Source organism: Betta splendens, chromosome 12 (genome assembly GCF_900634795.4).
Source record: "Betta splendens chromosome 12, fBetSpl5.4, whole genome shotgun sequence".
NCBI classification, from domain to species: Eukaryota; Metazoa; Chordata; class Actinopteri; order Anabantiformes; family Osphronemidae; genus Betta; species Betta splendens.
The window spans coordinates 4,195,713-4,216,095 of NC_040892.2; the positions used below are offsets into that span (position 1 = coordinate 4,195,713).

The 20,383-nt window shown below is 41.3% G+C and overlaps 1 protein-coding gene across 2 annotated transcripts in view; it reads left to right on the forward strand.

Moving 5' to 3' along the window:
* The window catches only part of sppl3 (signal peptide peptidase 3), a 57,144-nt gene extending 39,925 nt beyond the window's left edge, over positions 1–17,219 (forward strand). Inside the window, exons 1-11 of one of the 2 annotated variants that reach the window (XM_029169005.2) lie at positions 1,510–2,055; positions 8,698–8,775; positions 10,727–10,818; positions 10,920–11,039; positions 11,196–11,274; positions 11,421–11,533; positions 12,267–12,373; positions 13,333–13,496; positions 13,723–13,913; positions 14,082–14,191; positions 14,365–17,219. In XM_029169005.2, coding sequence (XP_029024838.1) covers positions 2,030–2,055; positions 8,698–8,775; positions 10,727–10,818; positions 10,920–11,039; positions 11,196–11,274; positions 11,421–11,533; positions 12,267–12,373; positions 13,333–13,496; positions 13,723–13,913; positions 14,082–14,191; positions 14,365–14,436 — 1,152 coding nt within the window. In that variant the 5' untranslated portion in view covers positions 1,510–2,029 and the 3' untranslated portion in view covers positions 14,437–17,219. Of the gene's footprint in view, positions 1–1,509; positions 2,056–8,697; positions 8,776–10,726; positions 10,819–10,919; positions 11,040–11,195; positions 11,275–11,420; positions 11,534–12,266; positions 12,374–13,332; positions 13,497–13,722; positions 13,914–14,081; positions 14,192–14,364 lie in introns of those variants that run through there. The other variant, XM_029169006.3, reaches the window with a different exon arrangement.
* The last annotated feature ends 3,164 nt before the right edge of the window (positions 17,220–20,383 follow it).

Consider the following 20,383-nt stretch of genomic DNA (forward strand, 5'->3'; position numbering starts at 1 on the left):
TCTTGTGAATATAACGCTGTGTTGTTCAGAACAGATTGTACATAATCTGTAAGAAAAGAAGCTGGTGGCAGACTTTGGTAATCCCCACACTCTGACTAGAGGGAATCCCATTGACCCCTTTCTAAACCCTAATGCCATCTTTATCTACAGGACTGTCTGGTATCAGCTCAGCTCTGACTAACAATTTTCTATTGTCAGGTGCAATTATTTATTCCAGTGGAATTAGTGCAGACACCTTACAGTGTCTCTGACCAGTGCACATTTTAACAGTGTGCACATTTTCTTTTCCTTTTAGACTTTCACAGAATAGGAAATTCTATTATGTTGTTTGCTGTATCGCCCAAAATAACATACAAAGGATTCTGTTGTCCTTAACATTGCTTTAGATGCTCTCATATTTGCATCTGTATATTTAGAAAACCACTCAGACGTATTGTCGGGTGATGTTCTGACCCTGTGTATGACTCAGTGATGCATTGACTAGTGTAGTATATGCTTTTGATCAGTGCCACCGTTTAACACCAGCACCTTACAGGCTCTCACTCCACTGCTGTGAAGCACAGCTCGGCTGAACATACTGTGTTAACATTGACTCATTATTCTGCAAACAACTGCCTACTGTACTGTATGTGTCATTTGAATGGTCAACACTGAACACAACCAGTGTGCACCAAAATAACATTTGCATGTAGCCTTTAATTATTTCCTTCATATCCATTAAAACAGCATTCTAATTATTACTTTTTTCTATTGATTATGTTTATTCATAAACAAATTATCTGTTCATCAGTCTGTGCCGTTATTAAAAGAAAGTTGTTTCTGCAATTTTAAAACACAGGAAATAGGTGAAATCTTTCTCTTTCACCATCATATGAACCAAAATATCCAACTGAACAGCCCAAATTCTAACGAACAGATTAGACAGATTGTTGTTTCTACTGTACAGTTCTTCAGATGTCAGTCAGGATCAAACCAACTGAGTGACGTCACAGTCAGAGAAGCTAATAAATAAGATGCCGGAGTCTAGGTTTGGCTCTGACTCCTCCTGGCCATATGTTGAAGTGTCTGAACGACCCACTGATGTCAGGGAGGGTTACACAGTGCAGTTGGTGCTGTGAACATGAGTCACGGTGGTGACCTCCATGGAACAACTACGTCTTATGAGTACTGTTTTATAATTACACTGAACAGTCTAAATGTGAGCCACAACTTATTTAATTAGAACTTTAAAAATGGTGCGGCCATTGTGAATTATTATGCCTAACGTAAATTAATTTGAACGCTTCGTCACTATTAATGCAGTGATTAATGTTTGTAACAATCTTCCACCGTATTTATTCAAATTACTATGGTTGAGGGTTAATCCGTTTTTCTTATATTCCAGCAATTAAAATAACCCATGTCCGCAATGAAATAATGGCCAGCGTAATCGTTTATTATAAAAACACATTTTGCGCCCGGCTTCAGTTGTAGGTGTGTATGATAGGCTGCAACGCTGCCAACTGAGGCGAGCAGTGCGAGCGTTTCAGTGCACGTCCTACTTGTAAGCCTCTACAGCAGGGCGAATGTGCGCGTCCCCGCGACTCGACTCTCGCCATAGAAAACAAAGCTGAGCGTCTTCCATAACAGCTAGGGGTGCAGACTTGAGGAATCTCCGATATTATCCTGGATACGTCGTGCTGAATATGGATTTACAGTGGGTGTAGCATCGTCGGAGACCGAGCCTTCTCGGCGGGGTGACGGCAGGACATTCGCAAAACCGACGAGAATAACATCATTGTATCTTTCTCGGTGCTTTGTCTTGTCCACCAACGATAGCAAACCATCATTCCCGTTTCGATTGCAATATATTCAGCTAGTGGTTACTAGCTGCCGCCGGGATGTTTCATCATGTTATCACCGAAAAGTAACAGCTAGGACGTCGGATTGTGTAGGAAAAGCAGCAAAACCTCGCCGAGGTCTCCACGGGCTCCTACCGGGACCTGAATCTGTGTTAGCCACAGTCGCAGCACCCACTGTTTTCGGCGCTATGGCGGAGCAGGGCTACTCATCCTGGTGAGTGCGCACGGGCGCTAGCAACTGTCTGTGCTAGTTGTTGCTAAAGGCAAAGCTGAATGATAAGACGCTAGAGCATTAAGACTGCATTCCCTTTTTGACGACACACACGAGTACACGGCTCTTGTTTCTGACTCTTTACTGTCATCAAGAAAGCATAATGTCACTCATTACGGTGACATTTTCTTCTAGTTCTGGTGTTGCTAACTGCTGCTTCAGGTTGACTGGTTAGCTAGTAGCGGCTAATCAGCCGCACCAGCTGATGCTGTGCTAGCACGGCTTCGGTCAAATCCAATGGGGCTATTGTAAGAGAGTCTTAGCATTAATAGCTAGCTGCGTAGCTACCAGGTTAGCCACACACCAAAATCCAGTTTCGTTAATATTGCTTGCTTTAATTTCCGCAAAACGGATTTTAACGCCACACGCACAACTGTGCACGTCTGTGTCGAGCAGATTAGTTCATGTTAGCTGTGCCAACAAATTAGCGTTAGCAGATTAGACGACTAGCTTTCGACGTCGAGCAGCTTCACACAATAACAAAGGTTCTGTCGTGGAGCTAAGCTAGCTGGAATCACTGGCATCGCTGTCGTGTCCAAAATGCAGTTTTACCGTGATCATAGCGTTGTCACATAAACCTACACTGCTGGTTATACATTTGAAGAAGAAGTCTTAACGTTATTAATGAATGTTCTTGTTAGGACAGAGAGAAACTAGTGATCAGTGAAATGCGGTGTCTCCCTGAATGAAAATGACCTGACTTTGTTGAGGCCTAGATTATTAGCCAGGACAAAATTGTGCTGGTTTGATTCTGTAACAAGGGTTAGATTATTCTAAATCTGATACTATGATTATATTACTACAGTCACGTGTGTTAATTGACAAATCCAATGAATCTTTAAAACCAGGCTGTTTGGGAGCTGTAGGAGTTGTGTTTTTATACAGTGTCGTTTGTTAATCTTATTTATAGTCAACATTTTGACAGCTTATTACAACAAACCTTTCTGTAGTTTCCTTTCATATCATATTAATTCTTTTCAGTGGGTAGAGATTCCATCTTTTAATCTGCGTTAAAAAAGGATTTTTTGTAAATTACATGCTCGTGTTGTTTACTTACTATTTTTACTTGTGTTATGAGAATGGGTTACTGCCCTTCATAGTTCTCAGGAATATTTTGTCACAAGGTTGGCAAAGCTATTCAATTAGGTACATTTTAATAAGAGGAGGAACTCGCTCAGTGCGGGCAGATTACATTTTATTAATAGTTTTTCGGATGGATACACAAGTTGGACTCTTATTATATATGTCTAACATAAAATTTGGAAAAAACATATGTATCTAGATAGTGATTTATTTATTACCAGTCTACATGTTTTTGAAATTTGTATAAATACTGGTACTTTATATTTCCTGTATTGTGAGCACATCATTTTATGGTAATTTTTTGGTGTGACTGGTAGATTGTCAACAAACCTGTTTTATTACAGATTAGGGGAAGCAATCCTGTTGTTAATAATCATTAATGTTTTTAAATATCATTGCGTATCGCTACTATTTTAGGCTTTAGCTGAACTTAATTAAGACAGTTTGAAAAGAGTGAACGTTCTTTTATGTGTGTGTGTGTGTGTGTGTGTGTGTGTGTGTGTGTGTGTGTGTGTGTGTGTGTGTGTGTGTGTGTGTGTGTGTGTGTGCGCGTGCGTGCGCGTGCGTGCGTGCAGTACATTGCTTACAGCACTCACATAATGGTTATTCTTACACTTTACTGTCCATCAGCAGGTCCTTACCTAACTGGGATACTTGCATAAAGTTGTATCTTATCTCGGTCTGACAAGTGGTAAATGTGTGATGGTTTTATATGTCACTAACCGACCAAAAGCTTAGAAGTTGTGTTAACAGTATACATGAAATTTCCTGACCTAGTAACACATTTCCGTATTTTATACTAAATCCTATGAAAGAGGGAGGACTGTAAGATGAAAGGTTTTTGTATAGAACTGCCAATGGTATTTAAAATTGTTTTGTGAGCCTTGTTACTTTTTTTGAACTTGAGTTTAGCACAAAAACAAATGTTTTATTTTCTGATTGAAGAGGTAGAAGCAAGGAAGTTAAATGGTTTTTCAGAGTTGTATGGGGTATGTGGCTGTAAGGCTGAGAGATTACACAGATGAAGTAATCATCCATACAGAGCTCCAGGAAACAAACGGAAGCACACATGGGCTTTACACCGGAAAGGTGCTATAAATATGGCAAGTATACGGGCATTTATACGTCCACTGAAGGTTGGTCACAGTGTAATCTAGACCTCCAGATGTGGTCAATCTGGTCGGATTACATTCCTCGTACAATGTGTTCGTTATGCATTTACACCAAGCTTTGTATTTCCTGTGTCCAAACAAGAGGGAAGTAGGAATGCCAGATGGTGACACTGTCTGAAGTGAGTCTTTGAGTTGTTAGTTAGGCTTAGCCAAGTTAATTGCAATGTAAAACTGTTGACCTCCACCAAAGCGCGAGAAGGGAGAAAGCACCGGGCAGAAGCTGCAAAAGTTGCTCACATGCATGTTGTAACCATCACTTTTGCAGTAAGAATGGCAAAACATGTAGATGTTGACCTTTTACTTAGTTTGAGTCTGAGAAGTTCAGGGTTGATAAAAGGAAACATAAATATTATGCCAGAAATTAACAAGGCTATATGCAATCATTTCATATAATACTTATAATACAACAAGAGTAAACTCTCGCTATGGTAAATGTGTCCCACAGTTAATCCTTGCAATAGTGTTTTTACAGATATTACCCCATCACCCACAAGTCCAGTACTCGTCCTGAAATTGTCATGCCATGATACTACAGATGAGCAAATACAGAAGCCGAATCAGAAAATTGCTAAATGAGCTGCGCAAACGTGTTACGTATGCAACAAGCTTGCCAATATATCGACAAGCACAGTTCAAAGAAGGGTGCTTAGTTCCCAGTGTCTGGGGTGGAAGCAGGCACACAATGCTTTTACAACTATGCAGGCTAGTGCCACATCATACATGCTTGTAGGCATTCATCAGCTTTTTTGTGGACACATGTCTCTAATGACAGTGTTCATGCTAACATTTGATTGGTTGCTGTGTTTGGTAGCAGTGTTTTTTTTCAATTGCCACATGCAGTATTCATTTAATGCCTCCTATACCTAGATAAATAGGTAGACTACAGAATGTACTGTTTGTTATAGACACCCCTAGGTTCAAAAGAACCAGTAGCTTTGAATTCTTGATTCTTGGTGCCTGTTTTTGGCCAAGTTAATTGTTTCACTTTTTGTTTCAGTGTTTGTCAGCAATCAAATTTTAGATGAAATTGTGTAAATACACAACAACGGACAGCACCCAGAAATAATAATTATGGCAGCCTATTGTGGTTATTATGTTTTTTACCTTTCAAAAAATGCCAGATGCTGATTAATTGTTTTTTAATGTTTTGGACCAGCGTCCCATAAACATACTTATGAAAACTTTCAATCTGGATTTGGAATTTAAATTTAGAGTTGACGACAAAAAAATTCTTTTAATCATGATATAAATTCTGACACTGCACCTTTTCATGTAATTGTTATTTGTAACTCTGGCTTTTGTTTGCCTTGGTTTTGCCTTGATAATCAGTGTTCAACCTATACTATCCACAAGCTTGATTAAGTAACTGCTTGTAACCGATGTACCAGTAAGATATGAAATATGAAAATGTCTTCTTTGTTCGTGACAAATCATTCACCTCTTGTTTAACAGGTTGTTTCATAAGTTAAACCTTAGTTAGGACTTTAGACTAAGTAATATTGCAAACTTGAAAAAGACCAGAAGAACAAGAAAGACGATTGTTAAGAATCTAATAGTATTCTGTGCTTAATGAGACCTTCCTAAAAGTGGCATTTACATCTCAGCTGTTGTGTCAGACTACATCTGGGACTGTGCCTGTCCTCCCATCTGTTTGTTGTTTTTTTTTTTGTCTATTTTTCCCAATTCAAATTTTGACAAATTCCACAAAAAGGCCATACGTCCATGATTGGGTTAGTGGCATCAGATCAACCTTTTATCCTAAATTGTAAGTCCAGCAATGAGTCCACCCAGTTTCTGGTTTTAACAATATCGTAAATAAAGTTAATACAAACTTTAGTTGGGGGGCTCATAATGTGTCTGCTTGTGTGCAGACAAACTTCAGTAGGTTATTATTTTTTGACACTCGCCGTTAAGTGGCATATTTCACAGTGGCAGCATTTGCAGAACTCTTCATTATAGCGCAGTGACCCAGCCCTTAGTGGTCAAATCATGCATGCAACTGGTCTGATGGAGGACGGTATTGGAATTGTGTTATTGAAAACCTAGTCTGTCAGCGAACAAGGGCGTCTTATGGCACTTTGGGCTGCCATCCAGCCCTCAACAGCCCGGGATTGTATTTTGTTTTTAAATGTTCCATTCATCTATCTCACCCATGTTCTACAGGCTTCTGTGCACAGAATTCAGACGAACCAGTTCGGTGCTAGAATATGAATTAGGTCTGTGGTAGATTAAACTAGCGGTCTGTGTGCTTGCTGTGTTGACAGTGAGATGGTGACATCACTGGTGTAGAGGAGCAAGGTCACTTTTTTGATAAAGACATATATCCGTCATGGGTAATGCCGACAATAAGGAGGCGCTTGCCTGACTCAGAATTTAAGATTTGCTGTATTGTTAGAGGTCAATATCTTGGGTCAAGAATAATGGGCCACATTGTAAATTTCATTTCTGAAGATGATCCCTGCAGAGCACATTTTCAGTCACTAGTTGTCTGTTCGTCAAAGTCGAAGATCAGGTCCTAGATTTGTTTTGGAGCGGTGACTCGGTTTCCTGTTTCAACAGTAAACTGCATGCAAATCCTGTAGTGTGTCCTGTACCTTTTACATTACGATGAAAGTTGTCCCATCTCCACTAGATTTTTTTATTTCTGCCAGTTCTTGGAGGAAAACAGATTGTAGTAATGATACATTTTGTTAATATTTCAGTAACAGAGCAGTCACCTCACAGCAGCCAAAAGGGAGGGAGTTTGGTTATGTGTCCTGGTGGTTATACGCGAGAGACCATCCATCCTGGCAGACATTGTCTCAATTAATATTTTTTCACCCCATTGAAAATCATGATGAAACCTATTACAAAGACATCAGTTTTGTCTTCTTGATATGTTATTTCAGCCTTTAAAAAAGATGAACTGAAGCCTAATACACAAGACAAAAGAAAAAAAGCATTAAATGTTAAAATGTGTAGGATTTCCTTCTAATTACTTGTTTTTTTTGTAGGACAACACACCACAAATACAGTCCAAGACCAGCTTTAATAACTTAATTGTCTTTTGTATCGTGCTGTTTTATGGTATTTTTTTTCTTTACGCTGCGTTAATTAACAAAGTCAGAGATTGCAGCACTTCACATTTCTTTAGAAACAAGCTTTTGTTGCAAGGATGTTAGTCAAGTTAGTGCTGAAGATCACTGAAATTAGAACACTTGGTTTACAGCACTGGTTATCAAATGCACTGACATCACATAATTCTGTAATTTTAAAATGCGCATTTTTTTTCAGAGAGGCTAGAAAGTCACAGAGCCTAAAGCTATAGTCGTGCTCTGTCAAGACATGGGACGTCATCTAGCCTGACAGTGGGCCAACTATCTGAAGGCCGAAGCTCATAGATACTCTGAGGAGCAGCCTTGAGAGGAGGAAATGTATTGTTCCTCCTCAGCTCTTCTTTTATTTAGTCTAGTCTGTTTTACAAAGACCAATAACATCTACAAATTGGGTGAGTTGTATGTAGGTCAAGAGGATTTTAGATTTGTCCAGGAAATTTTTGTCTTTTCTTTGTGATACTTTAGATACATAGTCATTAAAGGTTAGTATTTGCAGTGGGCTTGCAACGGTATGGCTCTATTGCACTTCGTGATGCAGGAAAGACTTGCATAAGCATCATCTTTTATGCATTATAATCAGTTCTGGACACGAATGAAGAGGAGAACCATGTGAAGCAGCCAGTGCAGAACCAGTTCCTCATCTATAAAGAATCTAGAGTTCAGAGTTTAGGCCACTTTGTGAAATCAGGAGGCCTCTGCTTGGTTTGTTTATGCTGTTACACACAAGCGGCAAGCAACAATCTTTAATTCCTGCTGGAATTTGCCCCACCCTGCATATCAGTCCTTGTGGTCGGAGTATTTTTTTCTACTGAGAGCTGTGGCTTGTATATGTGTACAGACATTTAGATTTTTTGTTATAAAACTGCCAGAACCAGTGTGAGATTGTCAGGGCAGAATCTGAACTGATTCATTAAGCTCTGTTCTTTTTACATATGATGTATGACAAGTTAAATTGTACAACTAAAACGTATTCCGGTTTTATATACGGAAGTATGGAACTCTGGGGGGGTGAGTCTGGGGAAACTGTTGCGTCAGTTTACTGCTTCTGAAGTTGGGATAGCTACATCAATAAATAACATTAATAAAGTTAAATTAATCTATTAATCATTTGCTGGTTGCCATTGTATTGTTAAAAATTAGACAATATTCAGTTTAATCATCAAACTTTTTTTTTATTTGTTATTATGCAAGACAGAATTTGTGCTGACTGTTTGTGTCTCCTCTCTCCTCTTTAGGGCATATTCCCTAGTTGACTCCAGCCAGGTGTCCACCTTCCTCATCTCCATCCTTCTCATCGTCTATGGCAGCTTCAGGTGAGTGATATTAAATAAATACAATAAATAAATAAGACAGTATAATGGTTTGCCACATAAGCACGCCAACCATCTAATCGTAAGGCTTTGTGAAAGCAGCAGTTTGCAGTGAGCTCATCTGTTATGCTCTCAGGAAAAGACGCATTTACAGCTTTTCCATGCAGCAGAATCTTTAAACATATCCTCAATAACTAGGAATAAAATGTTTTAATGCTTGGTCAAAATCAAGAATTGGATGGAAACAGACATGGTGAGTATATCATTATCACAGAAAATGGATGTTCTGTGCACATCACCGAGAGTGTTTTGCTCTTTTTTAATCTTATAAGTCATAATATATTTATGTTAAGACTAAGTGAAATAAAGTTTTGTAACTTTAGTCCAAATCTCGCATTTACAAACCTGCAAAGCTCGGGTTAAAACGTCTGGCAAAGGGTTTCAGCTGCTTCAGAAGGATATTGGCAGTAGTGCATCTCATCATACAGCGAGTGAAAGCGAGTCGATCGCAACACTTGCAGAACTTGTTTTAATTTCGCTGGCAGTGCTTTAAGCACATTGCCAAATTTTACTCTACCACTTTGTAGAAATCGATAAATTCCTCCAGATGGTGTTTTGACTTTCATTGTAAAAGCTCCACTGTTCAGTAAGTTGTGAAAGTGAGTCGGGCTGTCAAACGCCGTGATCCTGAAACTGAAGCAGATAAGGTAAAGCAAGTACCAGGTACTGTACAGCCGTGGACAAAAGTTTTGACAATGACACAAATACTAGTTTCCACAAAGTTTGTTGAAGTTTCTTTTAGATCTTTGTTTCCGTTTTTTCTGTGATGTACTGAAATTTAACATTCTGGAGTATATGCAAATTGCTGTTATAAAAACTGGAGCAGCAAGTTTTCTAATTTCTGATATTTATGTAATTCTCAAAACCTTTGGCCACGACTGTATATGAGTATATCAAGTAGCAAGTATTTGAGCAATTAGTGCTTGGACTACTGTGAGACGGTAAGTGTCTTCTATGTTAAGACTAGTTTCCTGTTGATCATTGCACTGTTGTCATTACATTTTTTGGCATTGTGTCACTGTAGGTGTAAGGAGGAAGAAACCAACAAGGACAATGAATTATTTTTAGTATCTGAGCCAGTCGGGCTAGACAGGTTTAGTTTAAGTTTAGAGACTCTTAAACTTGTCCCTGTCTGTTCTCTGGGTTCTGTTTATTTGACAGCAGTTTTTCTGTGTGAGTTATTCATACTTATTATGTTATTATTGAAGTGAATGATGTGGGTTCTTCTTCTCCTACTACTGCTGCGATGTAATTTATAATAAAAGAGCTCCACACTACCTTTTTGTAATAAAGCTCAATATCCAGATGAAACATCATTTCGCCAATAAAGTAATAATGAACTTCTGACATAACTAATGCGAAGTAGTAGTAGAAGTAGTTTTGTACTGCTGCTACTATCTTCACTATAACCTGTCAGCACCTGCCCAGCCCAGAATCACCTGCCTCAACACATGAACTAGAAACACAAAGAAGATCATATTTATCAACTCGCATCATTACATTCTCGTACCGATACGTGGCTTGAACATCATGTTCTTTTAACCTAAGGTGCTCCACAAAATTACTTGGTGTTATGCCTCAAGCTTTATTAATCATCCATCCAGCTCTGTCTATTATTGTCTTTACATCATTTGTTTTACTCAGTCATCAGGACAGAGGACACAGATTTAAATTTAATTTAATCCAACTTCCCCACACCAAAAAACTGTCAAACACCACTCAGTAGTCCTTCATTCACAGAATGATTTACATGCACAGGGACATTATGTTTTAGGAAAAATTTATTTATTACAAAAGTAAAACCTTTACAGCTTTATGCTTCATAAAAAACAGCTTACGTGTGGGCTTTTAATTGCTGAAACTTACTGTCATGCTCCTCCCCGCCCTTCTGCAGATCATTAAACATGGACTGCGAGAATCAGGAGAAGGATAAGGATGGTAACCCCTCAACAACGGGGTCATTCAATAACAACAACACAAACAACAGTAAGTGCTACACACACATAAATCACTCATTGGTTTGCTGTTGTTTGTGGCCACATTTGTAATTCTGTCACATCTGTAACTCACAGTGCTTTATTTTGCAGGTATTCAGACTATAGACTCCACACAGGCCCTGTTTCTGCCAATAGGAGCCTCTGTGTCACTGCTAGTCATGTTCTTCTTCTTTGACTCAGTACAAGTGGTTTTCACAATCTGCACTGCAGGTAACTACTGCTCTGATACTGCGTCTGTTGAGGTTATAGAGGAGGGTGTTGTCTCTGGGGACAAGTTTCTTCTCGTGTGGCTTATTGAAAGACGGAACTGGAAAGTGTTTCCTATTTATTTTCGGTCTCACTTCTTTGCCCTGTTCTTCTCAACAGTTCTTGCAACAATTGCGTTTGCATTCCTGTTGTTGCCAATGTGTCAGTATCTGACCAGACCCTGCGCCCCACAAAACAAGTAAGACCACCCTGAATCTATTGTGTGTTAAGTCTTCAGATGGCTGTATAGCGATTTGTATTCCCTCTCACTCCGTCCCCTCAGTCTAGTTGTCTTAAAACCGTACTACTCAGTGTATTTGAATCCGTTCCCTTGTGCTGTTGCAGGATTTCGTTCGGCTGCTGTGGACGTTTCACTCTGGCTGAGCTCCTGTCCTTCTCTCTTTCGGTCATGTTGGTGCTCATCTGGGTGTTGACAGGACACTGGCTTCTCATGGACGGTATGTCCTTTTTTTTTGTCAACGTGTCTGCAGGCAGTTTTTATCATCATACTTCAAACAGTTGTTTTGTGAATTGCTGGATTTTCTGTTGTGTGCCATGGGGACCCACAGATGACAACAACGCATTTATCATTTCCTAACTGCTGGCTACTACACACTTCAGATAAATGCGTTGGGTGATGTGTGCGTAGCATAGCTCCAAACCGATGCTACTAAGAAAAAGAACTAAAATTGTCCTCAACAAAGTCAAGAGTCTCGACTTTTCATCGTCTCCTAAGGAAAAAGGAACTTGTGACTCATGATATGGACATTTTTGCAACACTATTATTATGTGTGCTAGCTCAGGAAGAATATACTTGGCGTTAGTCAGCTTCTATATAAAACACAATTTGCATTTAACTCGTTGAAATGCTGATGAAGAAACCTGTGGGTGGCTGCATCTCTTGTTTTTGACTTATCATTTCACTGGCACTCTTCTTAATGTTCATGCAGTGTAGCAAGGTTTCATGATCGAAACCACAGACTGGTAGCAGTTAGGATATAAGCACGGCTGACGCATCTTTTGTTTGATGTCAGCGCATTTTGTGTCTTATGCTCATACGCAGCGTGTGCAGACTCGAATAGCGTATTGATGTCACTGAAAATAACAAATATTCTAATAAATAAATGAAACCCATGAAATTATTTTTTTCTGCTAAATGTGGACTTGTGTTTTTCCCCTCTCTGTTCTTAGCTTTGGCCATGGGTTTGTGTGTCGCCATGATAGCCTTTGTGCGGCTTCCCAGTCTGAAGGTGTCTTGTCTGCTGCTGTCAGGGCTGCTCATATATGATGTGTTCTGGGTAAGAAACACTCTGGTGGTGAACTACAGCTAACGCACAAGCCACTGCTGTGACTTACATCAGCACTAGCAATCTCAAGAAATATTACTCTTTTATGACTTGATATTAAATAATGTAAGTAGTAGTTAGTTTATGAAAGCCTTTATTTTTTTAAGAAACTGTTTAGCTTTAATAAAAAGGATTGCTGCTGTGGCTGCACAAATAAAGGGGTTGCCTACAAAAACCCAGCCTTCATAAAAGGAAAATTCATGCACATTAATCGAGTAATCTCTTAAGAAGAAGGGCAACATGTAATAATGGACTTTAGACTGCTTCAAAACAAGAAAGTCAGTCTTCATTTTATTAGAGAAATTAAAACGCATGGCTCGTCCGTATTTATGTAACCTCTTTACATCAGCACACAACACACTGCTACAGACAGCTAATTGAGGAAAAGCTGTATCTTAGACACGACCCTTGTAAAGTGCATCATTTAAAAATGTAGATGCCGATGTGAGCAAAGTCAAAACTTTCATTAAAGAAGAGTGACCACACACGTCAGGCCTCTTGAATTACTTCATTATTCATTGGCCTTACTGTGTAAAACTACAGATATAGTCTCATATTCACACACAGATACTGATTATGTTCTGCCAGTGACCACATTTTCTGTAATGGCCCTCATCTTTCTCATATTGGGCTCCTAGCAACCTGCCACCAGAACACTGCCTTCTTATTTCCCCACTGACTCTGTTGTAACAGACAAGCATTAGGTGAATGGATTTCTTCTCTTTGGTATATTATATGTTAGGAGCCATCGCCTCAAAAATAAATTATTATACAATAAACAGACAGTTGCACCAGCAGGAATAAAAATTTATAATTTAACTGTCAGCAGAAAATAAAATGTTTGCAGTGGAAATAAAACATCGCTTTGGATTCTGTGGCTGTTGAAATGACTTCCTGTTATTTCTCTCAAGGTGTTCTTCTCAGCGTACATCTTCAATAGTAATGTTATGGTCAAAGTTGCCACCCAACCTGCTGAAAATCCCATAGACGTCCTGTCCAGGAAGCTCCACCTGGGGCCGGGAATGGGCCGTGATGTTCCCCGCCTGTCGCTACCAGGAAAACTGGTCTTTCCCAGGTAAGGTTTTACATACACGGCGGTCATTCACTCACCTGCTTCCAAAAATCTTTTGCTGTGTTTGTGCTCTGAAACATTTACACTATTCATTCACTCCTAAATGTGTCTAATGTGAACCTAAACCAGTTTAAGCTCTACATGTTCACATGCTAACTGTACCATGGTGTGATCTTCTGTCACCTTGTGCAGTCTGTGTTGATGCATTCTAACGTTTCTGTCCACGCAGCTCCACAGGAAGTCACTTCTCAATGCTGGGAATAGGCGACATTGTGATGCCAGGGCTGCTGTTATGCTTCGTCCTGCGCTATGATAACTATAAGAAGCAAGCGAATGGGGAAGTCCCAGGACCTGGAAACATGTCGGGACGGATGCAGCGCGTCTCTTATTTCCACTGCACTCTCATTGGATACTTTGTTGGTAAGCAATCGATCGATGGATGAACCGATGGATGTGAAAGGCTGGGGAGCTTTTCCTCTTAGCGATAGATTTGTTTGGAAGCGATATGTTCTCGCTGCTTTTTATTAAACGTTTCTCCAGAGTGGTTTTAGTTTTACAGTTAAACATGGTGGTGACGTGTGTCCTCAGGTCTGCTGACTGCCACTGTGGCCTCTAGGATCCATCGTGCTGCTCAGCCTGCGTTGCTCTACCTGGTGCCCTTCACCCTGCTGCCTCTGCTCACTATGGCCTACCTGAAGGTACGCTGGGGGGTTACAGTTTGATAGTCATTGTAGGGTCAAATTAAGCCTATGTATGAAGGGCATTCAAAGGCTATTCAAACACTACTAAAGTCATATTCATCCTGGCCGACCCTGTTAGCCGTTTCATGAAACGATTGATTCATCACTCAGCATATGCTTGTGTTCCACAGGGGGACTTGCGGCGCATGTGGTCTGAGCCCTTCCATGCCAAGACCAGCAGCTCCCGCTTCCTGGAGGTATGATGCACCCTGGGACAGACCAGCAGCGTGGGGAGGACTGTGGATCCCTACCCTTGATAAGAGGGAAGGAGAGAGGGCACACTCACAGTGAGGCCATGTCGTCATCACTCGTTCATGCTTTCCACCAAATTTCTGTGAAAACCCTCAGAAGGACACCAATGTGTGGATCACAACGCCCAAACACAACTCATCCTTGGTTCCCACATCCTCCCGTTCCATGTCCTCTTCCTCATTTGTGTTTATTTCCTTTTCAATATAGCACATCCTGACCATACTGCTTTTCTTTTAGCCCCTCCCCTGCTTTGTTCAGTTTTTTTCCTCCCCTTTCCCATGGTGTCCTTTGCCGCTCCCCACCCCGTGGCCCACTCCATTTGCCACACAGCGCCTCTGCGTTTTCCTTCCTCCCTTTTGCACTTTTAATTTCAGATCATCAGTGACTCACATGAACTCAACGGCCAGGCCTCCACCCTTTTTTGTGGACTTACAGTTGTGAGACATGACTGGGGTTTATATATATTTTTTTAGCATTGTTGTGGTCATTATCATTATTATTATTATTAATATTATTAATATGGAATGATGTAAACAAACCGAGAAGCGACGGATTTGCGGTCGCACGAGACAGTGCTTTGGACTAGCGACACAGTAAAGGAGAAGAGTCTTCCCCGTTCATCTGTCTCCCTCTTCTCCCTCAAAGGCTTTCATCATGTGACCCATCATCTCTCCACAATGGCTTCTGTCCAGTGCACCTCCCCTTCTGACACTCTCTGCAGCCCATCTCTCCCCTCTGTTCATCTGCTGTCCCCACCCTCACAGATAACTATGTATTTTATTTAGAAAAGTTTTATTCTTGGCATATACAGAAATGATGCATTATAAATTGTTAAGCTGCCCCCAGTGTTTGAGGGGGCATCTCTATTTGTATATATGTGTACACATGTATTTGCGGTATCTTGAGTTTGTATTTGTGTTGCGGAGCATGTTGATTAGGGTGGGAAACTGACGCCAGACAACAGCTGAGCTGTGTTAGAGCTTTGGCTACTGCTGTGTCTAGTCAAACAGTTAGTATTCATCATCCACAGCTTGTTTTCTAAAGTTTGTTAGCTGGTGTGATAGAAATGTAGCTAATGGAGGGAAAAAACACACACACACAACAGCAACAAATACATCTGTATCGGTGGCTGGCGATGTCAAGGTTAGTTTCCTGCTCGTGTGTGTGTGGTGTGAGAGTGCGTGTTGTGTCAGAGTGCGTGTGTGAGAGAAGCAACAGGTGAGTGGACACTTTTAGTAGGTTTTTATTTGAAATCATGAGCTTGTTAAAGCAGTGACAATAGTCAGGTTTCCATTGACCTGGGTGTTGGAACACACAGCTTGTCTAATGGAAACTTCTGTCAAATTACTGAAACCTGCAGCATCAATTAACCTTTTTATTTTCTTTTTTTTCTATGCATAGGTGAAAATGTAAACAGTGTTTTTTTGTTTGTTTTTGTTTTCTAATAAACAGATGTTGAAATAACTTAAACTGCTTTTGTCATGGACCAGCACCATACATTATGCTGGGTTTTCTACTGAAGTGTTGTGTATTTGAAGTCCTGGGAACACTAAGGTTGTCCTGTTTGATTCCATCAGATCACTTTTTTTTCTTTCTGGAGAGTGAAGTTAACAAGAAGCAACAGAACATCTCATCTGAACTCTGTAAACATCAGTGTTCCACCTCAGTCCATGAAGACCTGACTATTGTGAAGCCGGGAGATGAGGGTCAGTTACAGTAGTTATAGTTCCAGCAGAGATGGGCAGTTAAGTGTGTGTGCGTGTGTGTGGGATCAGATAACATCATCAAATGTTTGAACCTGGGGAGGGGAGAACATCACTAATGCCCTTCATGAATCAGAAATGGAAATTAGAAATCAAAGCCTGGATTTACTGTCCTCATTTGGTACCTGACAGTCTTGTGGTCTCTCTCTCTTTATTTTCCATCGCTGTTTTGTGGTGCTTGTCAGTTAATATCTAATGTCTACTGGAAGGAGTGACTGTCGGCGTGTGGCGGGACGTCTCTAGAATATGTATGAAGTTTGCTGGCTCCTCATTTTGTTTCTACTTTTTTATGCTATCTGGCCGTGCATGTTAAATGTACAGTGTACCATTTCTTGAACTACTGGGCTACTGCTGGCCGACACCGAGGCACTGGACCTATGAGCTTGCATCAGTGAGTGGCACAAGGCGAGCGGTCAGAGACTGCGATTGATCCGCGCTGGCCGACTCACGGACTGGGACGTGTGGCCTGAGGCTCAGAGCGGCCGTCTGAACTCTGACAGTGTGGAATCACAAGCCCTCATCACCTCCTCATGGACATGGCGAGAAAATATAGATTTATATACATACACACGTGTGTGTGCGTGCGTGTGTGTTTGTCTATATACATATATAAATAACTAATGACTATCATGGTGATGACAAAGATTTTTTTATAGAAAATGGATTTGTTTTTACCCTCTTGTTTGTAAAGGTTTTTTTTTCTTTCTGGTTGTTGTTTAGTGTTTTAGTTTCTCAGTTTTTCTTTCCACCTCCTCTCTCTCCTCCAGCAGAGGACCACGGCTCTGTTGGTGCGTTGACATTGCAACTGAATGAATTCTGTATAGAAAATTGGTGAATAAAATACGAACTGTGTAGTGAAACATGAATCCTGAAGCGCTTGATCTGAACCGTTTTGTCTCCTTTGGACCCTCTCCTCAGCCCCTTCCCTCCGTTCAGGATTCTGCTGTAAATAAACATGACTCTAACTGTAATACGTCGTGTCCTATTCATTGACTCACTGTGTGTTGAAATCACTATTTGTCGTTTATTAGAAGAGATGACATGTTTCACTGATTTAAAGCTTTAAAATATTTTGCCTAAACAAACACCTGCATTTGATTTCAATGTGTATTATTGCCTTATATTTTCTCTGTGGATGTCAAATGTCACACTAACCTTCTTCCATGTCCTAATTTGATTAACTGTCGCATGCGACGTTGCAATTTGCATGAACGTGTGTTCAGCCTCGTCCAGCAGATGGCGACGCAGTACAAATATCTGGAGATACTACAAGAAAATGCTAAAAGGCCTGATGTAGAGTTTTGTGCTCACCAAACAGCATCCTCTGTAGTTTCAACTACAGGGAATCGATTGTTCATTTCATGTTCTAGCATCGTACTAAACTAAAACTCCAACAACATACAAACTACAACATTCAAAGATTTCATCCTGAGACTTTTTTCAAAAGATGGAAAGTTGCAGACTTTACCAAAAATTGGGCTTGATCAGGCAGTGGAACAAAGTGAAGGACATGCATTTATTATTAAAGGCCGCTAAGTGGCTCCTGCGTGGCAGCACAGACAGACCTGGTGGACCTTCATGGGAAAATGGCGGCCTCAATGACAGAGTAAAGATGCTGAGTCAATGGTTTATAGAGGAGCCGTGTGGACGGAGACTAGAATCCATCGCCCTGACTGTTCTCTGCGTTTCCCTGCAGTGGCTGTGTTTAAACGACCTTAGCTCGGCAGCCAACAGGTCGGTGGATAATCGTATTGAAGTGAATAAAGTGAACGAATGCTGGTTAACGGGAAGGCGAATGCAGAAAAGCATTAAGACATCCAGAAAATTCAATTATATGTTGAAAATACTTGATATGAACTCCAATATGAGGGAGAATGGGCAAAAAGATGAGGAGCAGTGACAGTTTAATACTTTCAGCTGCTGGATGGAAGAAGTGGGGGGTGACGTGCACTAGGAGCACCACTCCGGGTGGATGGGTGGGTTGGGTGGGTGGGTGGCGGTTGGAGAAGGTCGCTGAGGTCAAGGCAGGCGCGGTCCACCCCTTTTCACCTATTGGCCGCGGCCGCCATCGAGTCCTGCGCGTCTTTGAAGCTCTGAAGTGGACAGAATTCCACCACGGATGTGTGGATTGTAGCACGTCATTTGTAGGAAATTCTGGCGAGATGGTCCTAAAAGGGGTGGGGGGGGGGGGGGGGGGGGGGGGGGTGGGGGGGTGGGGGGGGTGCATGTGTAAGGCGTGCATGAGTCGTGTCTGTACCGATGCTGTCATTACAGACAGACAGGTGACAGGCCAGCGCCCGTTACTGAACCACTGCATGTAGAAAATGGGTTTTTAACATCACATCACAGAAACTTTATTGAGAAACTAACAAACAGGTTTTGTGGTTTTGTGGAAAGTCCAATGTTGGCTGATGTTTGGTGGAACTTTGAAGAAATGTTAAAAAAAATCATGCAAAATGTTGCATCAGTTTCAAATAATGAGTGAATACCATAAAAAGAGGAAATGCGTTGCTGCACGAGGCATTGTTTCATTTTCTCGGGTGCAGATGTCGCCCTGTTCGACTTGCGAATACGCTCACGGTGCATTTCAGAGTCGGCTGCACGTGAACTCAGTCGGTGCAGGTAATTTGAAAAGTGCTGGTATTTATTGGCGGTGGCCCCTGCTCACGTTAATGGCAGAGAGGTTCCTTCCCCTTCGTCTCCATCCAGGCATTCCTGGCTTGTTTAAATAAGTTCTGCCTGCCTCACTGGGTGCGAGTGGATTCCCCTCTGGCCCTTTGGCCTTTGACCTAAAGTGCATTCCGTATGTAAAGTGAGGAATTCCTCTGAAGTTCAGTTAATGGGGTTGGGTTTTTTTCATCCTTTGGACTCTGCTCATGCACTCGCCCTGTGGAAGGGGTGAAAAACAAGCCCCGCGTTCACTTATGAACGGCTGTGAGTTATGGATGAGGCTGGTTGTTTATCGCCGGTGGTTAAAAATCAATGTCGACCAGCAGCAGATGTGAGGCTTCAATAAACTTCCCCAACAATCCAGTGGGATCGCGACTAATTGATTTAATGGAGGATGTTGTGAAGTGGAAGTTTTGTGGGTTTGAGGAAGTGGAGTTTTCGGAACTCGATATGATTGTGCGACTCAGTAACACTGATAAAAGCATCAGTGGTTTCACACGAAGTCAAAGAGACTGTGAATAACAGGTTGGTGGTGCAGAAGCAATAGGAGTCAGTATAAATTAATGCAACATGTGATTAGAAAAAAAGGCACACATTTAAGCCATTTCCACAGCAGCATGAGCACAAATAATTATAGTCGCCATAATGATTGTTATGAAATCTAATAATTGTAGCCACTTCTCCCTTTAGGTTTTCATTTTCCTCTGAGCCCAGTAGGAAGGAAAGTACTAAAGCTATAATATAGACATGACCCTAAAGTATTACTGTTACACATGAACTTTTAAACGTCTAATGGGACAGGAAGACCACAACTGCTTAAGACTTTTAGAAATTAAAGTGATCTTATGTTAAGAAACCAAATACACATAGAGGAGTTCTTCACTGAGTGACTTGTGATGCTGTTTATTTTACACTACATTCTACTTTCATCTCTCTGAATGTACTTTTGTTCTTTGGCAGATTTTACACCCAAATTAAACGCGACTCAGTTCATCACTAATAACAACTAGGATCTATAACATTGAGTAGCTTTGCACATCTACGCTGGCTCTATTTTCCTTCCATGTTGTTGACGTGTCAAAGTGATATAAACCCATCGTGAGGATGCTCGGCCACACTGGGCTCCACAAACAGAGCGCCGGTGTCAAAGAAAATAGAAGTATCGCGTGTTTGGCTTTGCGTGTCCTGCTCCGTCAACTCCCAGCTCTTCAAACAGCGAAACGGAGAGGTCGCTGTCAGCGGAGCTCCTGTGGAGGTGGAGGTGCTGACGGTGGAGCTCGGGCCCAGGTTCCTCCACTGTTGCTCCAGGAGCCCCGTGTGCACAGGCCTCTGCCACCCACACAGCTGGAATGTCATGCATGCAGTCCATAGAGTCTGTTTCAAGCAGGAGGCGGCTGGGGGGGGAGGAGGGGGGAGCCCTGTGTGGTGGAGCCAGGCTGCTCGAGGTGGGGTCTTCTTCCTCCTC